This window comes from Ochotona curzoniae, unplaced genomic scaffold (genome assembly GCF_017591425.1).
Source record: "Ochotona curzoniae isolate NIBS_2020 unplaced genomic scaffold, NIBS_Ocur_1.0 contig_1014, whole genome shotgun sequence".
Lineage (NCBI taxonomy): Eukaryota > Metazoa > Chordata > Mammalia > Lagomorpha > Ochotonidae > Ochotona > Ochotona curzoniae.
Genome location: NW_024464920.1, coordinates 6,379,503 through 6,405,797, shown reverse-complemented (window position 1 = coordinate 6,405,797; position 26,295 = coordinate 6,379,503). Strand labels below are relative to the sequence as shown.

At 38.0% G+C, this 26,295-nt stretch overlaps 1 protein-coding gene across 6 annotated transcripts in view; it reads right to left on the bottom strand.

Annotated features, from left to right (window-relative positions):
• Nucleotides 1-26,295, bottom strand: part of ANKS1B (ankyrin repeat and sterile alpha motif domain containing 1B) — a 1,034,668-nt gene that overhangs the window by 653,582 nt on the left and 354,791 nt on the right. For all 6 annotated transcript variants that reach the window (XM_040980136.1, XM_040980153.1, XM_040980163.1 and 3 more), the window contains exon 10: nt 18,754-18,919. In XM_040980136.1, coding sequence (XP_040836070.1) covers nt 18,754-18,919 — 166 coding nt within the window. The remainder of the gene's footprint in view (nt 1-18,753; nt 18,920-26,295) is intronic.

Here is a 26,295-nt window from a genome sequence, read left to right as displayed (position 1 = left end):
CATCTATTTTAACCGGATAGCAAATCCTAAATAAATGCTTATAGAACCTATAAATAAATGATCTTATGAAAATAGGTGGTTCTGAACAGTAAGGGGGAGAAAAACCAATACATACATTGAGAGTTACATAGATTTCTCAACACAGGATTGCTGCTGAATTTTTTAGTGTTTCTTAACAAAAGGCTTGCCTGTGAAGTTTTAATTTCTTCCACAGCAATATGCTATATGATGATAAATGATGAAATGGTTGATCTGGGGATACTTAAAATAATTCTTAGAGTAATACTTTCAATATGTGCTTTTCTAAAACAATCAGTTTTTTTAAACACATTTAAAATGTGCTATTTTTAGCTTTGTCTACTAATTTTTAAATATTTATATGTATTTATTTATTTATTTTGGAAATTCAGATTTACAGAGAGAAGGAAATGCAGAGAGAAAGTCACTGGTTCACCCATCAGTGGCCAGAATGGCCAGAGCTTAGCTGATTTGAAGCCAGGAGCTTCTGCTGTGTCTCCCACGTGGGTTCAGGGTCCCAAGGCTTTGGACCATCCTTGACTGCTTTCCCAGGCGACAAGCATGGAGTTAGAAGGCAAGTGGACCAGCTGGGATACGAACCAGTGCCCATATGGGATCCTGGCATGCACAAGGTGGGGACTTTGGTCAGACCCCAGACTCTACCATTCCAGAACTCCACTATTTTAAAAATTCATTTATTTTTACTTGAAAGGCAGATTTACAGATACAGGGATACACAGAGAGAGGGTCCTTCATTCACTGGTTCACTCCTCAGGTGGTCTCAATGGCCAGAGTGTTTGAGTCTCAAGGACTTAAACCAATCTCTGCTGCCCTTCCAGGTCCCAAGCAGGGAGCTGGATCAGAAGTGGAGGATTGGGTACACATACCAGTGTCCACATGGGATGCCACCACCACAGAGTGGTGGGTTAGCCTATTGAGTCATGGCACTTACCCCTGTCTTGTCTACTTTTTAGCAAACTGGCCCTAAAACGTCAGTGGAAAAATAACCTATCATCAGGCCCAATAACATGGCCTAGCAGCTAAAGTCCTTGCCTTGAACGCCTGGGATCCCATATGGGCTCCGGTTCTAATTCCAGCAGCTCCACTTCCATCCAGCTCCCTGCTTGTGGCCTGGGAAAGCAGTCGAGGATGGTCCAAGGCTTTGGGACCTTGCACCCGTGTGGGATACCCGGAAGAGGTTCCTGGTTCCCGGCTTTGGATTGGCGTAGCACCGGCCGTTGAGCTCACTTGGGGGGTGAATCATCGGACGGAAGATCTTCCTCTCTGTCTCTCCTCTTCTTTGTATATCTGACTTTGTAATAAAAACAAATAAATCTTAAAATACAAAAAAAAAACCCAAAACCCTATCATGTGTCTCCTGAATCTGTAAATACAATGTAAAAAATACTGGATAGAACATAAGATTAAAATAAAAAATACAGGAAAATTGCTACTTTTTAAATGTAAAGTATGACTGTAGCTGCTGTGTGTCAGTTAATTTTGTTAATGTTACTTAATTAGAGTGTAGGAGTAGTTGGCAGTCTTCCTATAATGTTACATAATAGAACAACTATGGAAAAGAATATTAGATGCATTAGTGAACTTACAGTAAAAATATCTGACATGTCTAGACAGTATCAGGGAAGAGAAAGTGTTAAAGATGATATTATAAACATTATGAAAGATTTCCATAAGCTTATATTTTAAGTATAATACAGTTCCCAGTTTAACATCAATTTTAGTTATTGTTAAATAAAACAGTAAGAATGATTCCTTCAAGTAACAGCCTAATCATTAAAATATGCCAACATTATTGTAAAATCCCAAGTTATAATGATATTGTCCCATAATTCAGGTACACTGAAAATAATTCTTGTCAAGGTTTCAACCAGTATACTAAATAATATAAATTAAAATGTTCTAAAATATGAGCAAACTTAGAGGTTAGAAACCTAAATATGTACTAGCCAAAGCGTTACTGAGAAGTTACAGCATTTTATTGGGAGAGCTATCTTGACTCCATTCAAAGAGTAATATCACCCTAAATATTAAAAATTAGATGTCTAGAATCTATTTTAGCTTTCTGGATTCTTAAATTATTTTTAAATCACTTTCAAATTATCAATGTTGAAAATATGAACAATATAAAAAGTACGGAAAGGAATGCAAAAAGCACATATAATCTTTCCAATCACAGACAATAACACCAATATGATTATCTCTCTGCATTTTTATTTCTACCTACATATAATTAGGTTAAAGTAAATTTGTGTTGGATAGTAGATAAGCATTCATCTATTCAACAAATATTTGTTGAAATACAACTACGTACCACTGTGAAAATGTATATAGTGAAATATCTAATAATATAATTTTTATTGATTCTAACCTTTTAATTTAACACTATTGTTTAATCATTCACTTGTTCTGACTTTTGTGTTATCTTAAAGTCACCTATTTATTTTTGATTGATTAGCACATTATGTAGAACCATGTCACAGATGGGCCCAAAGTAGATTTATCCTAAACCAGCAAACACGTTTTTTCAACTCCTTTTGTTTTCTTTGAAACAAAAGTTACAAGATTTATCCTGCCAAATTCAAAGAATCTGGTTCATGCTTCACGAGCTGGATAATTCCTGAAACGTGAATGTGTTAACAAAATGACCTCTATAGATATACCTTCCACATTTAAGTTCCACAGTCCCTTTCTGTACCATGTTTGGATCATTTCTATGATTTGATTGTCATATCAATAAAATGGGAATCATGCTGACTACCCTGTAAATTAAAGTTAGCTAAATTAAACATGTCTAAAGTGAGGATAGACAGATTAGCTAGCTTTTTCTGATAACATAAACTGAGCATCTTCTGGACTACAGTGATTTTGCTAAAAGCTGTGGCTGAAATGATGAGTGGGTTCAATTTTGAACTGTGCAGGACATAGCACAAAAAAAAAGATATGGATCAATAATACAAAAATGATGACATACTTTTTAAAATCAAGATAACAGCTACCAAGAAAAAGAAACTTAAAATGTATAAGAGACAAAAACAGTAGTGTGGATGGACAGTTTCTGATTTACAATTGTCCAAGTAATATTTATCGATTTTACATTGGTGTGAGATGATAGGCACTCAGTGGAAATGTTACTCTGAATTCTTCATTTGGTTAGTGAAACAGAATACAGTCTCTTTTCTCTATGCTGGGTAGTGGCTATCCGAGCTCTCAGCTTTGCTACCACATGCATTTAGGAAGCAACTTTATCAGGATTTCCTTGTAGGTTCCGCTACCTTAATTTTCTCTTTCCCCATCCCTAAAACAGCACTGGGGTAACAAACTACCACATCTGACTTACAAAATAGTTAAAACACACTAAGTGTGGCACAGATGCCAAATAAATAATCGCTGTTTAATAAAAATAGCTGTTACCAACAAGACTAATATTTGAATGTGAAACAATGTTTCCAAGGGCCTTAAAAATAGTTTGTTCTCTTACATGAGTTAAGCATACACACAGAAATCCTATTGACACCACTTATTTTGCTTAGCAGAGACAAATATTTGTCCTGGTCCAGTTTCAGTTCCTTTGATTTCAATCTTTTCTATGAAAATTAAGGAAGCTTTATTCATTTCAAAAAATATTTAGACGTAAGTATCTTACAGAATCACCCTAACATTCCTGTTTACGTCAGATGTTGGGGGACGTTTAATCGGGCTATGGAAAATTATTCACCAAGCAACATTTCCATATTAGGTTGATCACAGCCCAGCAAGCACATGAGCAAGTCAACCAGAGGTAAGCAGGATCCACACTTTCCTGGCATACAACTATTGAATGGATCCCTTTTTATCATAGATCATCTATTTTCTATCAGCGTGACTGGAAATAGTCTTCACTGGTGTTGTTATAAATCACTCATTAGTTAAAATGGATTTGTTGAGCATCCGTAGTGTGCAGAGCCTGTGCTGAGTGATTCAAAATAGCAGGTTGCCTGGTTACCATAGAGTAGAAAAAGTCCCCTGTGATGGTGAAAATTAAATGAAAGGCAGATGAGAAGATAGAATCTTTGATGGAATCGACTTCACTGACGGCTTTTGTTACGGTTACAGCCACTTTCTTTTAAAAATAACATTCATTCATTCACTCATTCATTTGATTATGCATTTATTCACACAACTAAATCACCACCATCATTACATAAAATCCCATGGTTGATGCTGTATGAAAAAAATGATTTTAAATACTGTAAAAATACAAGTAAAGGGCAATAAAATACAAGTGTTGGCACATTTTAGAAGTACTGGGTTATTATTGAACTCTATGATCCCAATACTAGAACAATACCATTCTTTACCCCAGGAAATCTGGGGGCATCAAAGTATTAGTAAAATGCCCCTTTGGAAAGAGAATCCTTCCAGTAATAAGTTTCACACATTTGATTTTAAATCAGTAGACATAACAACCTGTTTATCTTATGTTGATGACATCTATTTTGCAATAGTCCATTTAATTAGCAAGTGCAGAAAGGACCCAAGAAAGGGAACTAACATGAATAACCCATGTGATTTCTTTTGAGAAAATGCATGCTATACTTATATATTATGAATGTTATTGCCAGTTGCAACTGAAACAGCTGCTTAGTCTGTAATGTAAGCAAGACTAGACGGACTGGGTCTTCACTCAAAGGCTTAAGCATTTTATTTGTCCCTTCCCCCAACCACCTTTTTAAAATTGGAAAGTCCGATATACAGAGAGGAGAGGATAGAAAGGAAGATCTGGCATCCTCCGATTCACGCTCCAAGTGGCCACAATGGCTGGTGCTGAGCCAATCTGAACCCAGGAGCCAGAAGCTTCTTCTGTGTCTCCCACAGGGATGCAGGGTTTCCAAGCTTTGGGCCATCCTGGACTGTTTTCCCAGAGCACAAGCAGGGAGCTTGAATAGAAGTGGGGCCGCTGGGACACCAATTGGTGCCAGACTTTAGCCACTAGGTTACAGTATCAGGCCCTTGTCCCTCTTTCACATGAGTTGGATTTATTCTCCTTGCTTGAGCCATCACATTAGTTCCCTTAGTGTTGCTTTAACAAAGTACTAACAAACTGTAAGATAACACTTGCATTTTAATTCTAAGATCCTTTAACTCTCAAATTCAGTTATAGTTCAAAGTCAAAAGGCTATGTTGCTCTTAAACAATAAAGATCTATTGTTTGAAAGTTCTGGAGGCTGAAGGTCACACATCAGGGTTCTGGTTCGGTTAGTCTTTCAGGAGTAACTCCAAGGGACAGATCTGTTCCAGGCCTCGCTCCTTGGCTACCAAATGGCCATGTTTTTCCTGTATTTTCTCGCTCTGTCCACCCTCGATGGAAAGCTATCTCTAGTCCAAATTCCCGCTGTTTTTTTTTTTCCTTTAAGATTTACTTATTTGAAATGCAGAGTTACAAACAGAGGTCAGGAGGGAACAGAGAAAGGGATCTTTCATCCTCTGGTTTACTCTTTAAATGGCCACAATGACTAAAGCTGGGGCAGGCCAAAGCCAGGAGCCAAGGGCTTCTGGGTCTCCCACACGGATGGTAGGAACCAAATATGAGTGCTATATTTTGCTGCTTTCCCGAGCACATTAGCAGGGAGCTTGATCAGAAGTAGGGTGGATGGAACCAGAATTAGTACTCACATGCTGTCGGCACTGCAGGAAGCAACTCAAGCTACTATGCCTTAGGCACAGCCCTGAAATTTCCCTTATATAAGTACATCTATCATATCAGATTAGTTCCAGCTTAATGACATTTCAAAACCAGATTATCTCTACAAAAAGTCTCTCCAAATACCATCACATTCTGAAGTACTTAGGGTTAATTTCTTTTTTCGGTTGGGTTGCAGGGTAGGGGATACAATTCAACCTTTAATAGCCCCTGTTAGGACCTATTCATCCCTCACCTGTGTTTCTGTACCTACCTATCTACCTCTTCCTCTTCCTCTTTGCTCTCACGCACAACTAGCTTCTGAATGTGGTTTTCGGGCCATGCCATAATCTCCTTTTATCTCTAAGCCTAAACAATATTAAACAGCTAACCTAAAGCTACTGAATGCATTTCTGGATATGCAGATTTTGAATTCCTTGGATACTTTATTTTCCAAATGTCAAAATCCCAAAGGCAGAGGGGATGAGTTCTACTCCCATAAAACTTTCAGCTTTGGCCCCAGCACGGTAGCCTAGTGGCTATAGTCCTTGCCTTGAACGCCCGGCATCCCATATGGGCACCGGTTCTAATCCTGGCAAGTCCACTTCCCTTCCAGCTCCCTGCCTGTGGCCTGGGAAAGCAGTCGAGGATGGCCCAAAGCCTTGGGACCCTGCACCCATGTGGGAGACCTGGAGGAAGTTCCTGGCTCCTGGCTTCAGATTGGCACAGCACCGGCCATTGAGGTCACTTGGGGAGTGAATCATCGGATGGAAGATCTTCCTCTCTGTCTCTCTGACTTTTCAATAAAACTAAATAAATCTTTAAAAAAAAACAACCTCTCAGCTTTGCTCCCTCTTCCACCTCTTTCATGGCACTGTCTGTGTTCTGGCCACCAGCATTTCTTTCCGAGATTGTACTCTGATCTGCTGGATATTCTTCTTGCTTTCAACCTATACATGACTTTGTTTGCAGAGTGGCCATGCCGTTTCCCAGCCCTAAGTCTGTAGGTGGCCCATTTCTGCTGTCAAACTAGGTTCAAGCTTCTACATATCATTTCTTATTCCTTTTGCATTCTACATCAGTAGTATTCTGTGTCAAAGCTTGTTAAATGAGCATTGTCTCAATACGCTATTTATCTGCAGCCTCATATCTTTGCACACATTGTCCTTTTTCCAAAGTTGTAGGCCCTCAACATTCACCCACCTCACTTTTCCGTTTTTTAGGCTAAGAACAGGCAGTATCCCTTCTAGCATGCCTTTAATTAGGTCCCTCCTCTTCTGTTCTCCCAGAGCACTATATGTTGACCTTACTTATTGCATCTTCGATATTAACAGTCAAAGCTCCTAAATATCAGGACTTGTACCTTTCTTTCTGTTTGTTCTAAGGCATTTTGTGCAATACTTGACTAATGCCTCGATCAACATTTATTGAGTGGATGAGCAACTGTATGGTAGTAACCTATCCTCTTCACTTTGAGGACTTCTGAACAGGTGCGTTAAGGCACTGCATCTGAAAGTTCTAATTTTGGTCAATAAAAGGCTAGGTAACAAAGGGAACAGTCATGGGGATCTGTAACTTCTCAGAGTTCATCAGCTTAGTTAGTGGGCCCTGAATTTTAGAACACACATTGATGTGTGAATCATAAGTCTAGTAATAGCAAGATAAAATAACTGGTTGCATGCAAAATCTATGTTATGGGTTAATAGAATCAACAAAAGAACAAAAACTACAAGCTGTTTTCTCACCTAGCCAGAAATGAGACAGTTATTTGGAGATCTTTTTTATCTGCTCCATGTTTATGCAGGAAAATTCCGTGAGGTTCACCTTCTCAGGGTTTATATAGAATTGAGCAGAAAATCTTCTCTAACTTGTATTCATCTCTATTTATATCATTAAAAAAACCAAGCCTACGAATCTTCTATTTTAATTCTGAACTCCCTGTCAAAGAATCCATAATCACAATCCAGGGTGAAAATAGTGCCAATCATTACAAGCCTGTCACTGAAATAAATTGGCTTCTTAGAAGAAGTGAGCAAGCACAAAAGGGGGAAACGAATATCCAGGCAGACTAACTCTTACTCCTCTTGACAAGCAAATGACAAAGGTAAATAAACAGCACAGGCATTGTAGGAATTCACGGTTTCCCGAAATGGCTTGGAGACTAATGTGACTTCAGTTAATATACTTGCCTCAACGAAGCAGTAATTAAATTCCCTCTACTTAAGCATAGGCAGGCTTTTGACAACAATGGGAGTGACGTTTGCCTTGCAAGGCTCAGTTTTAAAAGATAGTGCAGCTTGTACAGTATGTGTTGAGGGTGTTGGTCCACGTAACCCCATCACATGGCATAAGGAAGTTCATGTAGACCATGCCACTTATCAAGGATTTTAAGAACACATCTCCCCAATACACAGTCAAGCTGCTCCAGTTGAAATCGCTTGGAACAAGGACAATTTATTCCTAATAAGCCTTAGTGAAGTTGCATTTGCTTATGCAAAATAATGATTATTGGTTTAACTTAGCAGCATTTAGAATGATTACATAGCAATCAACAGTCAGAATAGATTTCAGTGTTAGAAGTTGGTTGCTGCTGCCCTAATAGAAACCTAAATCACATGGTATGAATGATGCAAGGTCGCAATAGGCACATGAGTGAGGAAAGTGAGTATGAGGTGGAATTTGCAGTTTTCCGCCACGTGTTTATGTACATTATATACTTTTAATATGAAGTACTTACTTATGTAAGTTGGAAAACAATTTAAAAAGAAAAATCACCAGAATTCATTTTGAAGCCTAAAAGACAAAGCAGATATTTGTGAAACTCTAAAGATCTATGAGACAGCTGCTGGGAAAGGATTAAAGTAAGAAAATGCAATGAGACACTGAGAACCAAGGCTGGTTTTTTTTTTCTCTGCACGTATAAGAACGCCAACTCTTGACTCACACCCTCTTTCTGTGTGTGCGCAAGGACAAGGTCATATGAACACAGAGAGAGATGACAGAAAGTCCACACCAGATCTCAACTACTCTGGTGTCCTGCTCCTGAAGATCTGCAGGTAAGTCAATAAGAAAAATGACACAGTTGCCAACTGGTTCTTTGGGATATTCTCTCTTGTCCAACCAGAGAATCATGAGGACACTCAGGTGGTTTCTGAAGCCAGGAAAAAGACCCTCAGCATACAAAGCTTTAGTCGATAGCCAGCCTCAACTTGTCAGTTACTATTAGAGAGTCATCTTAAAAGTGGACTCTATAGGGCCCGGCGCGGTGGCGCAAGTGGTTAAAGGTCCTCGCCTAGCACGCCCGGGATCCCATATGGGCGCCGGTTCTAATCCCGGCAGCCCTGCTTCCCTTCCAGCTCCCTGCTTGTGGCCTGGGAAAGCAGTCGAGGACAGCCCAAAGCTTTGGGAACCTGTACCCTGTGGGAGACCCGGAAGAGGCTCCTGGCTTCGGATCGGCATAGTATCGGCCCGTTGCGCTCACTTGGGGAGTGAATCATCGGACGGAAGATCTTCCTCTCTGTCTCTCCTCTCTGTATATCTGCCTTTCCAATGAAAAAATAATAAAAATAAATCTTTAAACAAAAAGTGGACTCTATAGTCGGTGGGAGTGAAGGCTAGTGCAGCCCCTATAGAGGTAAAATGAACAATGCTAAGATAACTGAAAATTGATCTATCAAATGACCCTGCAATTCTGCTCCTGGGAATATATCCAAAAGAAATAAAATCTGCATATATGAAATAACCTGCAATTTTATACTTATAACAGCACAATCCACATAATGAAGACATAGAAACAACCCAGTTGGCCATTGAAAGAGCAATGCATAAAGAAACTATGGTACATGTGCTTGTGAAACACTACTCGGCCATTAAAAAGAATGAAAATCTACCATTTGCAACAAAATGATCCCAGCCTCAGATCATTATGCTTAGTGAAATAAGCCAATCCCCAAAGGACAGATATCATATGTTCTCTCTGATATAATACAACATTCATGCAAAATACAAGATCAACAGATACATAGATGAATAAGAGTGTATACACACACACATATCTATATATATACATACACACCCATACATAGATGAACTTTATAATAGAGACTAACCTACAGGGAAGTGAAAATATGTTGCATTGTGCATCTCTACTCCCAAATAAAAGTAGGACTCTAGTGAAACTGTTAAATTAACAGGATGCTAGGCTTTCTACTACTGCCTACATCTATAATTGCATGATGCACTTAAATAGCAGGATGTTGGGCTTGTGACTGATGATGAAGGACGGTACTATTGTAATGATGTGGGGGAAAACCAGTGATGGTGTGAGAACAGGGAGGGAGAAAGGGAAGTTGAAAATGGGAATCCCTGTATCTATAAAACTGTATCATGGAAAAATAAATGTAAGTCATAAAATGAGAAGAAGAATGACTGGGGGAAAAAATAGTGGTCCTCCATCCTCCAGTTGAGCATCCACATCCCATCCAATGTGACACAGTCAAGGAAGTAACTGGCAAGCGAACATTGTCAATCCTCCAGATACGTGGTGCATGAATTCGGGTTGGCTTGTTCATGGCAATACACAGATGATAGAGGCATCATCCCCTTCACAACGCCTCCCTCAAGGAGCCTCCTGGCTCCGGACTGGCTCAGTTCCTATTGCTGTGGTCATCTGGGAATATCTTTCTCTCTGCATATCCTTTTTGATGCCTGCCTTTCCAATAAAAATAAGTAAATCATCTCCTCCTCCCCTTCCTCCTTTCCCCACTTCCTCCTACTCCTCCATTTCCTCCTCCTGAATCAAACACGGCTCTGCTCCAGTCCTTTCTCCCCCAGCCTCCCGCAGGCTCCTGGTGGAAGCCCTGGTGTCAAGCCCCATGCTGGTAGGAATACAGTCAGTGTGAGGCCCCGTGCAGCCACATGGGTGGGTGCCAGTGCCACAGTGGGGCCTGCCTCCAGCAGTGCAATGCTTCTTTTTCCTCCTGCCCATGGAGTAGGCCCAGGTTGCTCAGCGCTTCCTGGCTTTTCTCTTTTTCTTAAATGCTGACCTGCACCTGGCATTGTAGGGCAACTCATCAGAAAGGTGGGGTAGATGTATAAAGTGCCCTCATCCCCACAGGAATCCCTGTGTAGAGTTTGCAGCTCTAGCTCCTGCCTCCAACTCGTGGCTCAGGCTCACCCTGGGAGGCAGGGGTGATGGCTGCAGCCACCTGTGTGAGGGACCTGAATTATACTCCCAGCTCCTAGAATTGTCTTGGCCTGGTCCCCAGTCACTGGGAACATGTGGGAAATAAACCAGTTGGATGGGAAAGAAAGTCATGCTACAATGTATCTTCACTTCTCAGTATACTATCAGTATGCTAGTCTCCATTATGCAGTTCCTTGAGATGAACACACGTACTTGCATGTGTACACACACACACACACACACACACACACACACACACACACACACATATATATAGTATTTTGCATGAATATCAGCTTACATCAGAGACAACATATGATATTTGTCCTTTTGGGGTTGGCTTATTTCACAAAGCATAAAGATCTCCAGTTGGGATCATTTTGTTGCTAATGGTAGATTTTGTTCTTTGAATGGCTAAGTAGTATTTCACAGAATAGATGTACCATAGTTTCTTTATCCATTCTTTCAATAGGCATCTGGGTTGTTTCTGTGTTTTTACTACTGAATCTCTTTACAATTCAATTCGTGCTCGCTTTGGCAGCACATATACTAAAATTGGAACAATTCAATTCAATATCTTATTGCACTCATCTACTAAGTTTTAAATTTTGTTTGTTGTGCTTGATTCTATTTTGTTTTTTATTTCTAGAACTTCACTTTTTCTTTTCAAGGATACTAGGCCATTTTTCTAGTTTGCAATCCCCCAAATAACTTTAGGTTTATCTTCTCTTTACAACAGTGTGGACTGCTGAAGGTCTGCATCTGATCATTCCAGTATTTGCAGTCTTTCCAGGTGTGGATCTGGTCTTCCTGTTTTCTCTAGCTTCCTGTTTGGGATTCCTTCGCTGTAGCAATAATTCGTGTAATCTGCTAATTTTAATAGAGGAAGAGCATTTCTAGAAATTATTTGAAGCCCAGAAAGGCAACCTTTCCAAGGGATTATATTGACTTTTAGCTGATGATATTACTTTAAATCAAACTCATGGATTAACAGTCTATGGACTGTCTTGGTACAACCCTGCAGGAGGGTCAATGTGTTCTAATAAATCTTTGGGGATTTTCTCCTTTGTTTTGATCACTAGAAAACATCTTTCCCTGAAGTCTCCTTAGAGTGGCTCTGGGTAAAAACAAGACTACTTATTATTAAGAGGGAGTAACCCTTGGCTTTCAGCAATATGTGAGAAGGATTTTATATTAGAGCTCCCATATTAGGCAGACACATAGATTCATTTTCTCTGTCCAAACCCACAGAAGATCTGAGCATTACAAGTTCAACAGCAGGTTCAACAAATTCCGTCATTAGAAAAATTACTCCTGACTGTACTGTTTTCTTGCCCTCACCAATGCTTTGGTGTGATTATTTCTTACCAATATATTAATAAAAGCTAATGGATAATTCTGATACAATTTGGTTTACATAATTATTATGTCGCTTTTTGAACTTTTAGAAAGCTTTTTTATATTTTTATTCAGCATTATTTATTTTCAGAAATAACCTGAGTCTAATCAGCCTTGTTACCTGGGTCCATCATTTTTTAGTCAGTATTCACAATGGGGACTGGCACAGATGGGAACTCAGTGCCTTATGCGTATCATACTTGTTTCCTTTATTCTTTTATTCCTTATGTCATGATACATAATTCCTCCCCTCCTGTGCCCTAATCAAATTTTTGTTCATGGATCATCCTGTTTCATTAACTGGGCTCTCTGTCTTGAATAAACTCTTAACCTCATTTCTTGTCTATGGAAAGAGGTTCTCTTTGTCGTCAGTGTCTGTAGCCTGGGATCACGATACTTCCATTCAAAATCTGAAATCTATCTGAAGTTTATGATTTCCTGCTATATGCTTCTTCCTACACTGACTTTCTTTTTCTGATTTTATCATCATAAATGGATATCCCTTCACATTAAAAGTACATTTTTGTTTTATTGAAAGGCAGGGTTACAGAGTCAGAGGAGAGAGAGACAGAGAGAGAGAGAAAGAGAGAGAGAGATGTTCCATCCAGTTGTTCACTCCCCAGATGGCCATACCTGGCCATATGTCAAGTATACTGCCATAGTAGCCAGGCAGAAGCCAGAAGCCAGGAGCTTCACCCAGGTCTCTCTTGTGGCATATTTTCACAATGGCTGAGGGTTTCAGTACTCTGTTCACAATTTCTATTCCAGCTCATGTTCTACTATAAAGTACCATTACACCTTATGTTCAACAGTACACATCTGATGGACAGTCAAGGTTGAAGGGTCAGATTCATCTCATATTAACATGTAACACTGGGAAACTACCTAATGGATCAATGCCTTAGTTTCATCACTTAGAAAATAAGATTATGATATGAACATCCCACAACATTTTAACAATGATTTGAAATGATGTATAAAATACTTAGAAGTTTCTATCAAACAGTAAATATTCAAGACACAGGGCCTGTTTTGTGACTTAGAAAGTAAAGCTTGCTACCTGCAATGCCACAATTTCATGTGGGCAGAAGTTTGAGTCCTGGCTGCTCCACTTTGATCCAGATCCCTGCTAAACACCTGGAAAAGCAGCGGAACATGACACAAGTATTTGGGTCTATTTACTCATGTGGAGACCTGGATGAAGTTCCTGGGTCCTGAATTTAGTCCAGCCCAGGAAACTGGACCTCAATAGCCATTGAGTCTATTTGTGAAGTTAACCAGTAGAGGGAAGATACCTTTCTGTCTCTCTGTGCTTCTTATTCTTTATCTGTATAGGCATCATTCAAATAAATAAAATAATTCTAAAAAAAATACTCAATACATTTTAAATGTCTTCAAAATTGCCAGGTTTGCCAACCATGGATTTAACAAACTACAACTTTAAAATATTTTAAATAAAACTGCACCTGTATTAAACAGGCATATTTTTTTGTCTTCTTATGCTCTACGTATCACTATACTCCTTACATGGCATTTACATTTCATTAGGTACTGTACTAATATATAGATGATTATAAATATATATGATATATCTGCCTAGGTTTAATAAGTACTACAACATTATATAAGGACTTCACATATTCATATCTTGATATATAAAGAGGTCTTAGAACCAATTCCCATAGTGCTAGGCAACTCCATCATATTCTCACCTCATTTAAAAATTGTCCCTTCCTTATGTTTGTGAGAATTTATACAATACCTTAGCCTGAGTGCTACCCAAATCTATGAATCCAACTATATAAAATCCCTGGCCTATGTACAATGACTTTTTTGAACATTAAACCTTTTCATGATGTAGTTATGAGAAGGGTGTAGCACAGAGGGCTATGTTGACTATAAAACATTCAAATTCCAAGTTGCTGCAGGTTTAATTCTCAGCTGCTCCATTTTTACTGCAGCTTCTTGCTGACGTGGCTGGGAAAGCAATCAGAAGCTGATGCCACTTGGAAAGTGAACCAGAAGATGGAAAATCTCTTTCTCTATATAATTCTTTCATATAAATTAATGATTCTTAAAAAAAAAAGAGAGAGAGAGAGAGAGGGAAAAAAAAGCCCCCAACTTTTCAGGGGAACAAAAAGCCTGGCATTTCTTTCTAGCCAATTATCCTAAAAATTATCTTGAAAACACATATTTCAGAGTTGTCATAAGTGTACTTCCCTCTATCTTTGGGAAAAGTAATGTTTGCATCTCAGACTAATTCAGTTCCAACTTCTATTTCAACTGTTGTCTTTGTTCTAATCCTTTATCTTTAGAGCTTTCTCCACTGGAAAATTCCTTCAGCTTCAAAAGATGAGCAGCTCTTAGTAACACTGAAGTGAATCAGCCAATTCCTTCTTATATTGTTTTTGCTAAGTTACCATCAAACTTCCTCCTTTAACCTCAAAAGAATAACCTGTGTTACCCCTTCATCAGAGTTCCCACCTCACAGTGTCGCACTAACATCCAGAGATAGTGTTTCATATATGCTGATTTCATTTCCTTTGGGTAAATTCCCAGAGTGGGACGGCTGTATCATATGGCAGGTCTATTTTCAGAAATCGGAGGAATTTTCATACTGGCTTCCATGATAATTGTACTAGCTTACATTCCCACCAGCCATGGATGCCTTCCCCCCCCCCCGCCCCTCCACATTCCTACTAACATTCTTGTTTTTTTGATTTCTGTATGATAGCTATTTTAGCTTGAATGTATGGAAATGCCATTGTGGTTTTTATTCACATTGCCATGATGGCTAGTAATCCTGAACATTTCCTCTTGTGTCTATTTGCCACCTGAACTTTATTTTTTGAAAAACGCCTGCTCATTTTTTTCCCCTTTCTTAACTGGATTCTTTATTTTGTTGTATGCAAATGGCACACATTATGCTCAGTGAAACAAGCCAGTCCAAATAACAGAAATATCATGTATTTCCCCTGATTATGACAAGTAATACAGAGTACAAAATGAAATGAATTTAAATGAAACTGATATTTAACATTTGTTTGCGGTTTATAGCCCTTGAGGAACAATTTTTTTCTACTTACAACTTTTTCGATTATTGACCTAGTAAAGGGTTAGGTCTGTAATCATAAAATAAACTGAACATGTGCCATTATAATTTTTTTTAAAAAGTAGGAGAAGAAAGGGAACAGAAGGTGATGGTGTAGGTTTGAGGGAGAAGAGAATGGAAAGGGCCATTGTGCTTCTAAATGTGTATATATGAAATCCATGAAATATTTTCACCTAACATAAATAAAATGCTTTTGTAAATCAATAAATGTGATATACCAAATCTACAAAATAAAGAATAAAAACCATATGAACATCTCAATGGATGCAGAGAAGTCATTTGATAAAATCTAACACCACTTCATGCTAAAAACTTTATAGGCTGAGAAGAAATATACCATAAGATAATCAATGCAATATGTGAAAAACCCAATGTCAGCACCAGAGTGAGTAGGGAAAGACTGGAATTCTTGCACTAGATATAGAAGTAGATAAGGATGCCCATTGTTACCACTGCTGTTCAACATAGTGTTGGAAGTCCTCGCTAGAGCTATTAGGCAGCAAAAAGACATTAAAGGAATTCACATTGGAAATGAGGAAATCAAATTACTCCTGTGTGATCATGACATGATTCTGTGCATAGAAGAATCAAAAACTAAACAAAAAGACTATTGGAACTCATAAGAGTTTGGCAAGGTAGCAGGGTGCAAAATCAATGAACATAAATTTGGTCCTTGTTTATACAAAAAACTCCACTAATGAGAAAGAATTTGCAAGAACAGTACCTTTTAAAATAGTGGAGAAGAGCCTTAAATACCTTGGGATAAACCTAACCAAACATACGGAAGACATCTACGAAAGAAAATTTTGAAAAGAAATAGAGGTAGACATTAAATGATGGAGAATTTTGCCATGTTCCTGGACTGGTCAAATCAACATCTTAAGAATGTCCCTATTGCTGAAAGTCATATACAGATTCAATGCAATCCCAACCAAAATCTTAACAACATTCTCAGAAATAGAAAAGATGATACAAAAATCCATCCGGAAACACAAGAGACTACAAATAACCAAGGCTATCTGGAAGAATAAAAATAAGGCTGGAGGAGTCACAATTCCAGATTTAAACGCATACTGTCTTGTGGTAATCAAAACAGTCTGGTACTAGTACAGAAACAGAGAAGATCAATGGAACAGAACAGAAACCCTAGAAGTGAGCCCACACATGTACAGCCAATTAATCTCTGACAAGAGAACTGAAAATAACACACAAAAAAAAGTTGTTCTCTTCTACGAATGCTGTTGGGAAAACTGGATTTCAGTTTGCAGAAGAAACAAGACCCTCGCCTGTCACCCTGTACAAAAAACAGCTCTAAATGGATCAAGGACCTAAATCTGCACCCAGAAACCATCTAACCAAGAGAAAAATATTGGAAGAGCTCTATAAAACATAAGCATAGCCAAAGACTTCCTAGAAAAGTCACCAAAAGCACAGGCAATCAAAGCTGAACTAATGGCACTACATCAAACTAAGAGGCTTCTGTACAGCAAAGGAAATTATCAATAAAATGCAGAGGTAACCAATAAAACTCTAGGGAGCAAATTTTTGTACACTACACAACAGATAGAGGACTAATATCCAGGATTTACAAAGAGCTTCAGAAACTCAGCAACAACAGAACACACAACTCTGTGAAGAAATAGGCAAAACAATGAACAAGATTTTTTCAAAAGAACAAATTCAAATGCCTCAGACATATGAAAAGATGCTCGAGCTCCCTAGTTGTTAAGGAAGCACAAATAAAAACAACACTGAAACTCCATCTAACTCCAGCGAGAAAAGCCTACACTCAGAAAAGTACCGACGACACCTGTTGGTATGGATCTAGGGACAAAGGTATCCCACCCCACTGCTGGTCGAGCGTAGGCTAGTGTAGCCACTTTGGGAGTCAGTGTGACCCAGCTAACCCAATGCTAGGAATATATCCAAAAGAAATGAAATCTGTATATCAGAAAGTGAGCTGTAACCCTATATTTATAGCAGCACAAGCCACATTATGATGACATGGAAGCCCAGATGTCCATCAAAATCGGACGGAAGATCTTCCTCTCTCTCTCTCTCCTCTCTGTATATCCGCCTTTCCAATAAAAAAATAATAAAAATAAATCTTTAAAAAAAAAAGAGGAATGGATAAAGAAACTGGGGAATATCTACTCCTTGGACTACAACTCAGCTAGTAAAAAGAATGAAATTCTACCATTTGCAACAAAACGGTCCCAACTGGAGACCATTATTATAGTGAAATAAGTCAATTTGAAAGGACAAATGTCATAAATTCTCTCTAAGGCAGCATTCATGCAAAATATAAAACAAACGGATACACAGGGGAATTGGTATATACATATAGTCTAGATGAACTGTTTATCAAAGACTAGTATTCAGGTAACAGAGTGCATTTCTACTCCCAAATAAAACAAGGACTCAGTGAAATAGTAAATATTCCATGCAATAGGATACTAGACTTTCTATTCCTACCTACAATTACATGATACACTGAAATAGCAGAATCTTAAAGGACTATACCACTATAATAATATGGGTGGAAATGTAGAGGAAGAAAGGGGAGGGAAATGGCGAATCCCCCTACTTACAATATTGTATCAAGGAAAATGATAAAAAAAATTTCAAAGTTAAATTTCCAAACCACAAGAAGTCCCTCATCAAAATTTTCCATGTAATTCTTGCACTGTTGAACATAATGACCATCTTTTTGACACTTTCCTCCTTCATTTGCTTTTTGTGCAATTACCCAGTCTTCTTTCGTAAAGGCAGAGCACAGTCATAGGAAGCCAACATGACAGCAGTAGAAGCTCATTTAAATGAGCTTCCATCAGCTGCTGATCATGGATTAGACACAATTCCAACAAAGCTCAAATGAGAATAATATATGTCTGCCTTACCCACCAGTTTGTAATGCAAACAATTAAAACAATTGATCTCAACATTTCACAAAATATATAAACCATTTACAAAGTAGCTAAGTAAGTTTTTGATGAGCTGCAAAAATATAAGATGCAATAATATATATATATATAAAGGAATGTTGTTCCCAAAGTGGTTATGTGGTTCTGAAGGACCAAAAAGTTTGTTATTTATCCTAGAAGTTATTCCCCTCATTTCTTCAAGGGTTTAAAGTGTCTTTACCTAGGAAATGATACCCACATGAGGGCTGTTGTCAGAAAGTGAAGAATCTTCATACCAATTCCCAGGACTCACCACTAAACCACAGAAGAATCACTGGGACTACATCTGAGCATTTCCATCTTGAAGTTATAGTGGAAAATCAAAATGTTAATGGTATATTTTTACATGTAAAAAGAATGCAGCTTAATTGGCCTGATTATGAATAAGAAACATTACCAGGTCTTGGGGATGATGACCTTGCAATTTCTAGGGAACATGGTTTCTTTGTAACAGCTGTGTCCATGAGATCACATAGAAAGTTCTCATTTTCTGAAGGAAATGTATCCAGAGAGGCAGATGGTACAATTTCCATAGCATAATTTCTCTTCTTTGGATAGGACTCCTGGAAAGGAAAAGAGATTCAAAAGCATTGTAATTATGACACATTCATGTAATTTATAAAAATTGGAAAACATAAATCAGGTTCTTTAGTTCTTCCAAAAGAGAGTTGATGATTCATATAGCAGAATGAGTTATATGATCCTGTAAGCTGCATATCACTAGAGATATTTTAGAAAATTTGGCTTCTTGCATTTGTTACCTTCCTTTTCTAGTTATGACATGAACTATTGTTTAACTAATCAACAGGCATTCCTAAGATACTATTCCTTTGCTGCCTTCTAGAGATAGCCCCAAGACCCAATTTTTGCTGACTAGATACAATGAGACGTTACCAGTTGGTTTGGGTCAAAAACTCTTCCCCAGACATCAGAGAGACTCCTCTCTGGATGCAGTTTTACTATCTGGAGCTGGATAGCCATGCTGCAACCATAAGGCAATAAGCCAAGGAGGCAAAATGGTAACAAACCAAGAATGACAGAAGAAATACAGAAAGAGCCTGAGATGCTGTTTCCTTAAACAGATTCAGTTTCTCTCAGCCTCCTAGGTAATAACAGCCTTCTTAGAGTTTGAACCATTGCTAATTGGGATTTTCTCATTGGGAGTTAAGGGTATGACCATTGAACACACTCCTATTTTACTTTTTGGACGCTGTTAAGTAACTATCCAGGGTTGCCATTTTCAGGTTAGGATAAATTTATTAACAATTCTATCACATCTAATATATTCAATACATTCTTAAAGCTGAAATTAATTTCAATTTCCAAAACTTCCTTGTATATAAGGCACTGACTATCAAATATTTATTGGGAAAATATATTTTTTCATATATTTAAAGATACTTCAAAAAGCACATGGAGGGTAACAGAATTGTAGTGTAGAAGTTTAACGGCCTATATGACCAGCACCCCAGATGAGTAAAAGTTTGGGTCCTGGCTGCTTTACTCTGACCCAGTTCTTTGATAACTGGAAGGTAGCACAAGATGGCCAAGCCCTTGGGACCCTGCCCCCCACATGGAAGAACCAGATGAAGCTCTTGGCTCCAGGTCTCCACCTGGCTCAGCCCTGGCTTTGGTGCCCATTTAAAGAGTGAATCAGTGGATCAAAAATAGCTCTCTCTCCATCCTACTCACTCTCTGTAACTCTGTTTCTCAAACAAATAAATATGAAAAACAACAAAAAAGTCGATGGTAAATGACTACTATGACAAAATTTTGTTTGTATTAAAAAAACATAACTTTAATGTTTTATATTTTAGAATTTTATTTTTATTTATTTGAGTAGCATAGAGACAAAAAGAGAGACAGAGATGTCTGTCAGCGAGAGTGCTTCTACCTGCTGTTCCCCTTTCTGGAGGCCCCGCATCAGGCAGGGCTAGGCCAGGCTGATGCTGGGAGCCTGGAATTCAATCCAGTTCTCCCAAACAGGTGGAATACATACACAGACCAGACTCGTCAACGTGTCGTTTCCCAGGGTGTCCAATGGCAACAAGCTGGAACTGGAGGCAGTGCTGGGATGTACATCCAGGTAGTCCCAAATGAGATAAGTGAGTCCCAAGCAAGTTCCTAATTACTGTGCCAACTACCTGTCCCCAAAGGCATCATTAATTGTACTTTCCACAAGCTTTTCAAAATATTCTATTTTTAAGTAAATTTTATTTAAAATAGTAAATATTATTCATTTGAAAGGCAGGAAGAGAGAGACAGAGAGACCAACTGACTGATCCCCATCTGGTAGTTCATTCCTCAAATGCCTGGAACATCCAACGAGCCAGCAGCTCCGTCCAGGTGCTTCCCATTTGCACAGGCAGCAGGGAACTGTTTATTTGAGCTGTTATCAAGTGCCTCCTGGGGCACATACTCTCAGGAAGCTAGAGTTGGGGATCATGACTCAAATCATACACTCCAATATGGGATGCAGAATCCTAAGTGCTGTCCTAACTGCTTTGCCCTAAATGCTGCAACTGCAATCCCAAATGTCCACATCCCCAAACCACCAGATGAACTTTCTGAAGTGCCGTGTGTGTGTGTCTGTGTGTGTGTGTGTGTGTGTGTGTGAGAGAGAGAGAGAGAGAGAGAGAGAGAGAGAGAGAATATGAAAAAAAAAACAGAACTTTCTGCATGGTCCATGCCCACAATGAAGGAATCATGTCTAGTTATGAACTGCACTACTGTAACTATATAGAGGAATTCAATATGGGGGGAGGCTTTGGGGAGGGGCTGGGGGAATTCCAGAGCCTATGAAACTGTCATAAAATTATGTCTATATAAATAAAACAGAGCCAGACGGTGAAAGATAGAGTTAGAGACAGACTAAGAGAATACTAAGATAATCCTTGTTTTCAGAATGTCCTCAGTCTACTGAAGAAAGATGATCTATCTGTATGATGATTTCCCAGTTACTCATGTTTTACTTTTGATATTAGTTACCTTCACAAAATATAATCATAGAGGTAATACAGAAGTAGGAAATAAATTTTATTTTTCAAAAATGTTTTAAGATATATTCAGAGCCTGCTAAAGATTTCATGTGATCCCTAACTTTTCCTATAATGATACTTACAGTACAGTAGGATTCAAGGTCAGTGTAATTGCTTTCAGACCACACCAGACCCTCAGACATCAAACGGTCAATTATGTTGCCTCTACTCTATTGAAAGCAGGAAATTGGGAGTAATTTATTTTTAACAACAAAGGGTGACAAAGTAGAAGGCAAGCAGAGGAAAGCAATCAAGATGGTGTATGATTTAAAAAGCATGTCACAGAAGAAATGATGAAAGGAATTTGCAGTGTTCTGCCCAGAGAAGCCATACAGCCACATGAAACTTCTCTCCATATATTTGAAAGCCTTTCCCTCAAATTTCACACACAGGGTGAGCGAAAGGGAGAAATTACTGTGTCAGATTTACTCTAAAGCTCTTAAGGCAGAACAAAGAGTAATAAGTCAAGGAGGGTACATTTGGGTCAATACAGAAATTATTTTCCATGAGTTAATAATGCTTTTTAAGATAAAAGCATATTAATAAAAATAATTATCTACCAAATAGCCTTATAATGGGTTGGAAGAAATATCTCATTATTGGAAATCTTCCCACAAAATTATTTATTGATAAAATGATGGATGAAACACATTATGCAGTGGTTGAACCAGATGACTCTTAATTCCAAGAAAGCTGGAATTGGTCTTGTATAACAGCAATATATCCCCCAAACCTAACAAAGGTCCTTCCACAGAACAAGTGTCTAGAAAGTTTTTTGACCAATAGCATAGTTTCTAGTGTCCTTTAAACAAATGTTACCAGTTTCAAGAAATTATGGTCTTTTTCACATGTAAATTACTCCTTCAGTCTAGCTATTACTGCTTACTGCTTTGCATATGAAAAGTATCAAAAATGAAAAAACAGATTACAATAAGATCGAAAAGAGTCTATGAAAAAGTCTTCAATTATAATACTACTTTATCTTGAAATTAATCAGAACAAGTTGGTAATTTGCTTAAATCAAGGTTTTACCATCTCTATGAACAATGTTTTGCTTTTGTCTATTTTTTAGCAGGTTCTGCCTTGCACATTTTTGTGAGGTATTTTTTTATGTGTGTGAGGTGTATTTTTTTTATTCTTTTTTTATTTGAAAGAGCTAGAAAAAGAGAGAGGAAGAAAGAGAGAGATAAAGAAAGACGGAGAAAGAGAGACCTTTCATCCACTGGTTTACTTTCCAAATGGCTCCCAACAACCTAGTCTGGGTCATGGCAAATCAGGGATCTAAATGCCATTCAGATCTCCTATATGAGCAGCAAGGGCCCAAACACTTAGACCATCTTCCTCTGCTTTCCAAGAAGCATTAGCAGGAAGCTGGATCAGAAACAGAGCAGCCAGAATTCAGCCCAACATACCAGTATGGACTTCCATTTAGTGGGTTAACCAACTGAACCACAATGCCAGCCCCACTTTATCTTTTTTTTTTTTTTCAATGTTTGGGCATTACAAGCTCCTCTCTCTAGTTCCTCATTCAGTATATCACACATCCCTGTGAATGTGTAGTAACCCCACTGTTCCATAGAACACTAGATCTTATCACTTTTAACTAATTTAATAAGTATTAACCCCATCTTCTGCTTTCCATCCTGATGACACATTCTAGGCTAGGTTCTCATAGTCTATTCCAAGTTCAGGCTGACATTTTCAGCTTCCACAAATAAAAGATAAAATGCAGTATATATCTTTCTAAGTCTTGGCTTGTTTCATTTACTATAATTCCCCTGTTTCCATCCACGTGTCTGCAAATACAGGGTTTCAGTTTTAATGACTGGAGAGTATTCCTTTGGGTGTGTATTCCACATTTTGTTTATCCTTTCTTCATCTGATGTGCCACGAGACTGATTCCATCCCTTGAATATTGTGAACAGTGATGCAACAGACAAGCAAGTGCACACTGATTTTACTCCCTTCAGATAAGTACTTAGGAGTAGGATAGCTGGATCATGTGGTACATCTATTTTTAGCTGAGGAGTCTCCATACTTAAATCCATATGGATGTGCTAGTTTGCATCCCAACAGCAGTGTAAGTTCCTTTTCCCGTATTAGAGTTTTTCTGTTTGTTTTTGTTTGATCTTCATGAGGATAATCACTACAACTAGAGTTTAAGGATTTGATTATGGCTTTAAGTAGCATTTCCCTGATTGCCAATGATATTGAGTATTTTTTCAATATAGATTTGTTGTCCATTTGTATTTCTTCTTTTGAGAAATGTCTACTTAGGCCCTTTGCCCCCTTTTTCACTGGATTGTGTTTTATTATTGGTACTGTGGCTGATTTCGTGGAATTCTTTATAGATCCTGGATATCAATTCTGTATCAGATGAACAATTTCCCAACATTCTATTTCTTATTTTTGTTGTCTCTTCACTCAGTCAATGACTTCTTAGCTGTGCAGAACCTTCTTTGACACAATCTCATTTGTATATTTGTCTTCTGTTGTCTGTGCTTCTGGATCTTATTAAAAATGCTATATGGAAGTCTTGAAATAATTCCCTTCTGTTTTCTTCTAGTAGTTTCACAGTTTTAGATCGTACATTAAACCTTCAGTTTTAAGTGGATGGTCATATAAGTTAGAGGGCCTTGTTTCAGTTTTGTTTCAATCTTCTGCATATAGATATCCAGTTTACCCAGCACCTTTTGTTGAAAGCTGTTCCTTTTTTTTTTTCAGTGATTTTTTGGGGGGAGGGGCATATTTTCAGAGAAACAGTTGGCTTTAGTTGTGTGTGTTCATTTCTAGGATTGTTCTTTTGTTCAACTGGTCAAAGCATCTGTTTTTATGACAGTGCCATGCTGCTTTGGTTATTATAGTTCTGCAGCATGTCTTACAAATAAGTGTTGTTGTCGAACTTTGTTATCTTAACTCAAGATTGCTTTGGCTACTCAGGGTGATTTGTGCTTTTATATGAGTTTTAGGATTGATTTTCACAGTTCTACGAAGAAAAGTCACAGGCATTTTAATTTTTTGATAGAGAAAGAGATGGATATTCTAACTGCTGGCTTATCTCACATGTCTACACATGCAGGGCCTAGGCCAAGGCAGGCAACAGAAACTGGGATCTCAGCGAAGGTATGCTATGTGGATGGGGAGAACTCAGTGACTGAAGGCATCACTGCTGACTCCAAGGGACTGCACTAAGAGCTGGAGTTAGGAGCAAGACCTAGGTACCAAATCCAGGGACTCCGATGCTGTGTAATAGGTTTCCCAATGGACATCCTCATCACTAAGCTAGATGTCTACCCATCATAGGTATGCTGATAGATTTGTGAAAGGCTTCTACAATGCATATAACAAAGCACTGAGGAAAGAAATTGAATGAGGCATCAAAAATGCAAGTACATGGATTGGAAAAAAATTAATATTATTTTAAAAATCCATACTATGCAAAGTGATTGAGATTCTGGGGATGTGCTGTGTGTGCCTGTGGGTATGTGCAAAGGAAAGAACACGTAAACAATAATGACGGCTGCTTCTTCAGAATCTCTCATCGAATATAAGTTTGTATAGTATCTGGTTCCCTGGTGAAAGTTAAGAATTTCCCCTCCTGCACCACCACCAAGGAAACAGGATGGCAAATCTAACATAGTGAAACCAAGCTTTCATAGCAAGTCATTCTACTAAAAGAGAGGGCCATTCAGTGAAATACATGATAAAAATCCCTCAGAAGATAGTATACACGGTAATAAAAATTAAATGAATTCTTATGCATCCACTAGTCAGTTCAAGAAAACTGTATTATGACTGTATTTTTGAAACATTTCCCACATCTTTCCCCCAATTTCCCATTTGCAGCTCTACAATTCTCCTTCCTCTGTTTTAAACTTGATATTTAAAATTCCCTGGATGGTTGTTAAAATTTAACTACATATGTAATTATTAACAAAGAAGAACTCTCTTAGTACCATCTGTTTTTGAAATTCATATGCATATATAATATAAAATGCTTTTGTTTTCTGTGATTTTTTTTTCTGGTCAATATTACGTTTCTGACTTTCATTTCTTTTTAATATGGTACAAGAATCTTTTATTATGCATACCACAGCTAGTTTACACGTTCTTCTTTAAATGGACTTTCAAATTTTTTCCCAGTTTCGTTATTAGGAAAAACATTGTCCTAAAATTTTCTGTACAAAGTCTTAGAATAACTCACTTGAGTTGTTTTACTTGTTCCAATAGTCTATAAGGCAGAGTCAATAGTAGAATCAGATACTAAAAATGAGTGAAATCAAGATTTTTATCCAGAAAGGGCATTTTTAGCAAGAAGTAATAACGAAATCTGAAATTTTTAATAGCTGTTTAAGGAGGCTAATTTTCCAAAGCAGAATGAGGACACAAGGAATTTTGATTAATTTCTTTTTTTTAAGTATAATTACCTACTAAAATATTTTGTTCACATTTAGGCTTCAAATACTTAATATTATTAAACATAGCATAATCATGTCCTTCAAAATTCTTTAAATTGCTTGAAAAATGTTACAACATGCAATATACATTCTACAGCTATGACAGCTGGCTGTAGAGACATCTGCAGAGAAAACTGAGGCTCCCTGCCAAAAAGCAGCACAAGCTCTCATCACAAGAATGGGCTGCCTTGTGTATTCTAGCCCTCTCTCAGCTTCCAACAAGTGTGGCCTGAGCCAGCATCCTGATTATAATCTCACGAAAGATCTCAACTCAATACCAAGATGCTATGTTGCTTTCAAATTTCAGATCTAAGAAACTGAAAAACAAATTTAGCACTGTTACAAGCCATTGTCCAAACAATTAGTGTAGACGCAACCACAGAATAATATTTTCAAATGTCTAAATGGAAACACCTATGATTACAAAAGAAAACAGTATTTTCT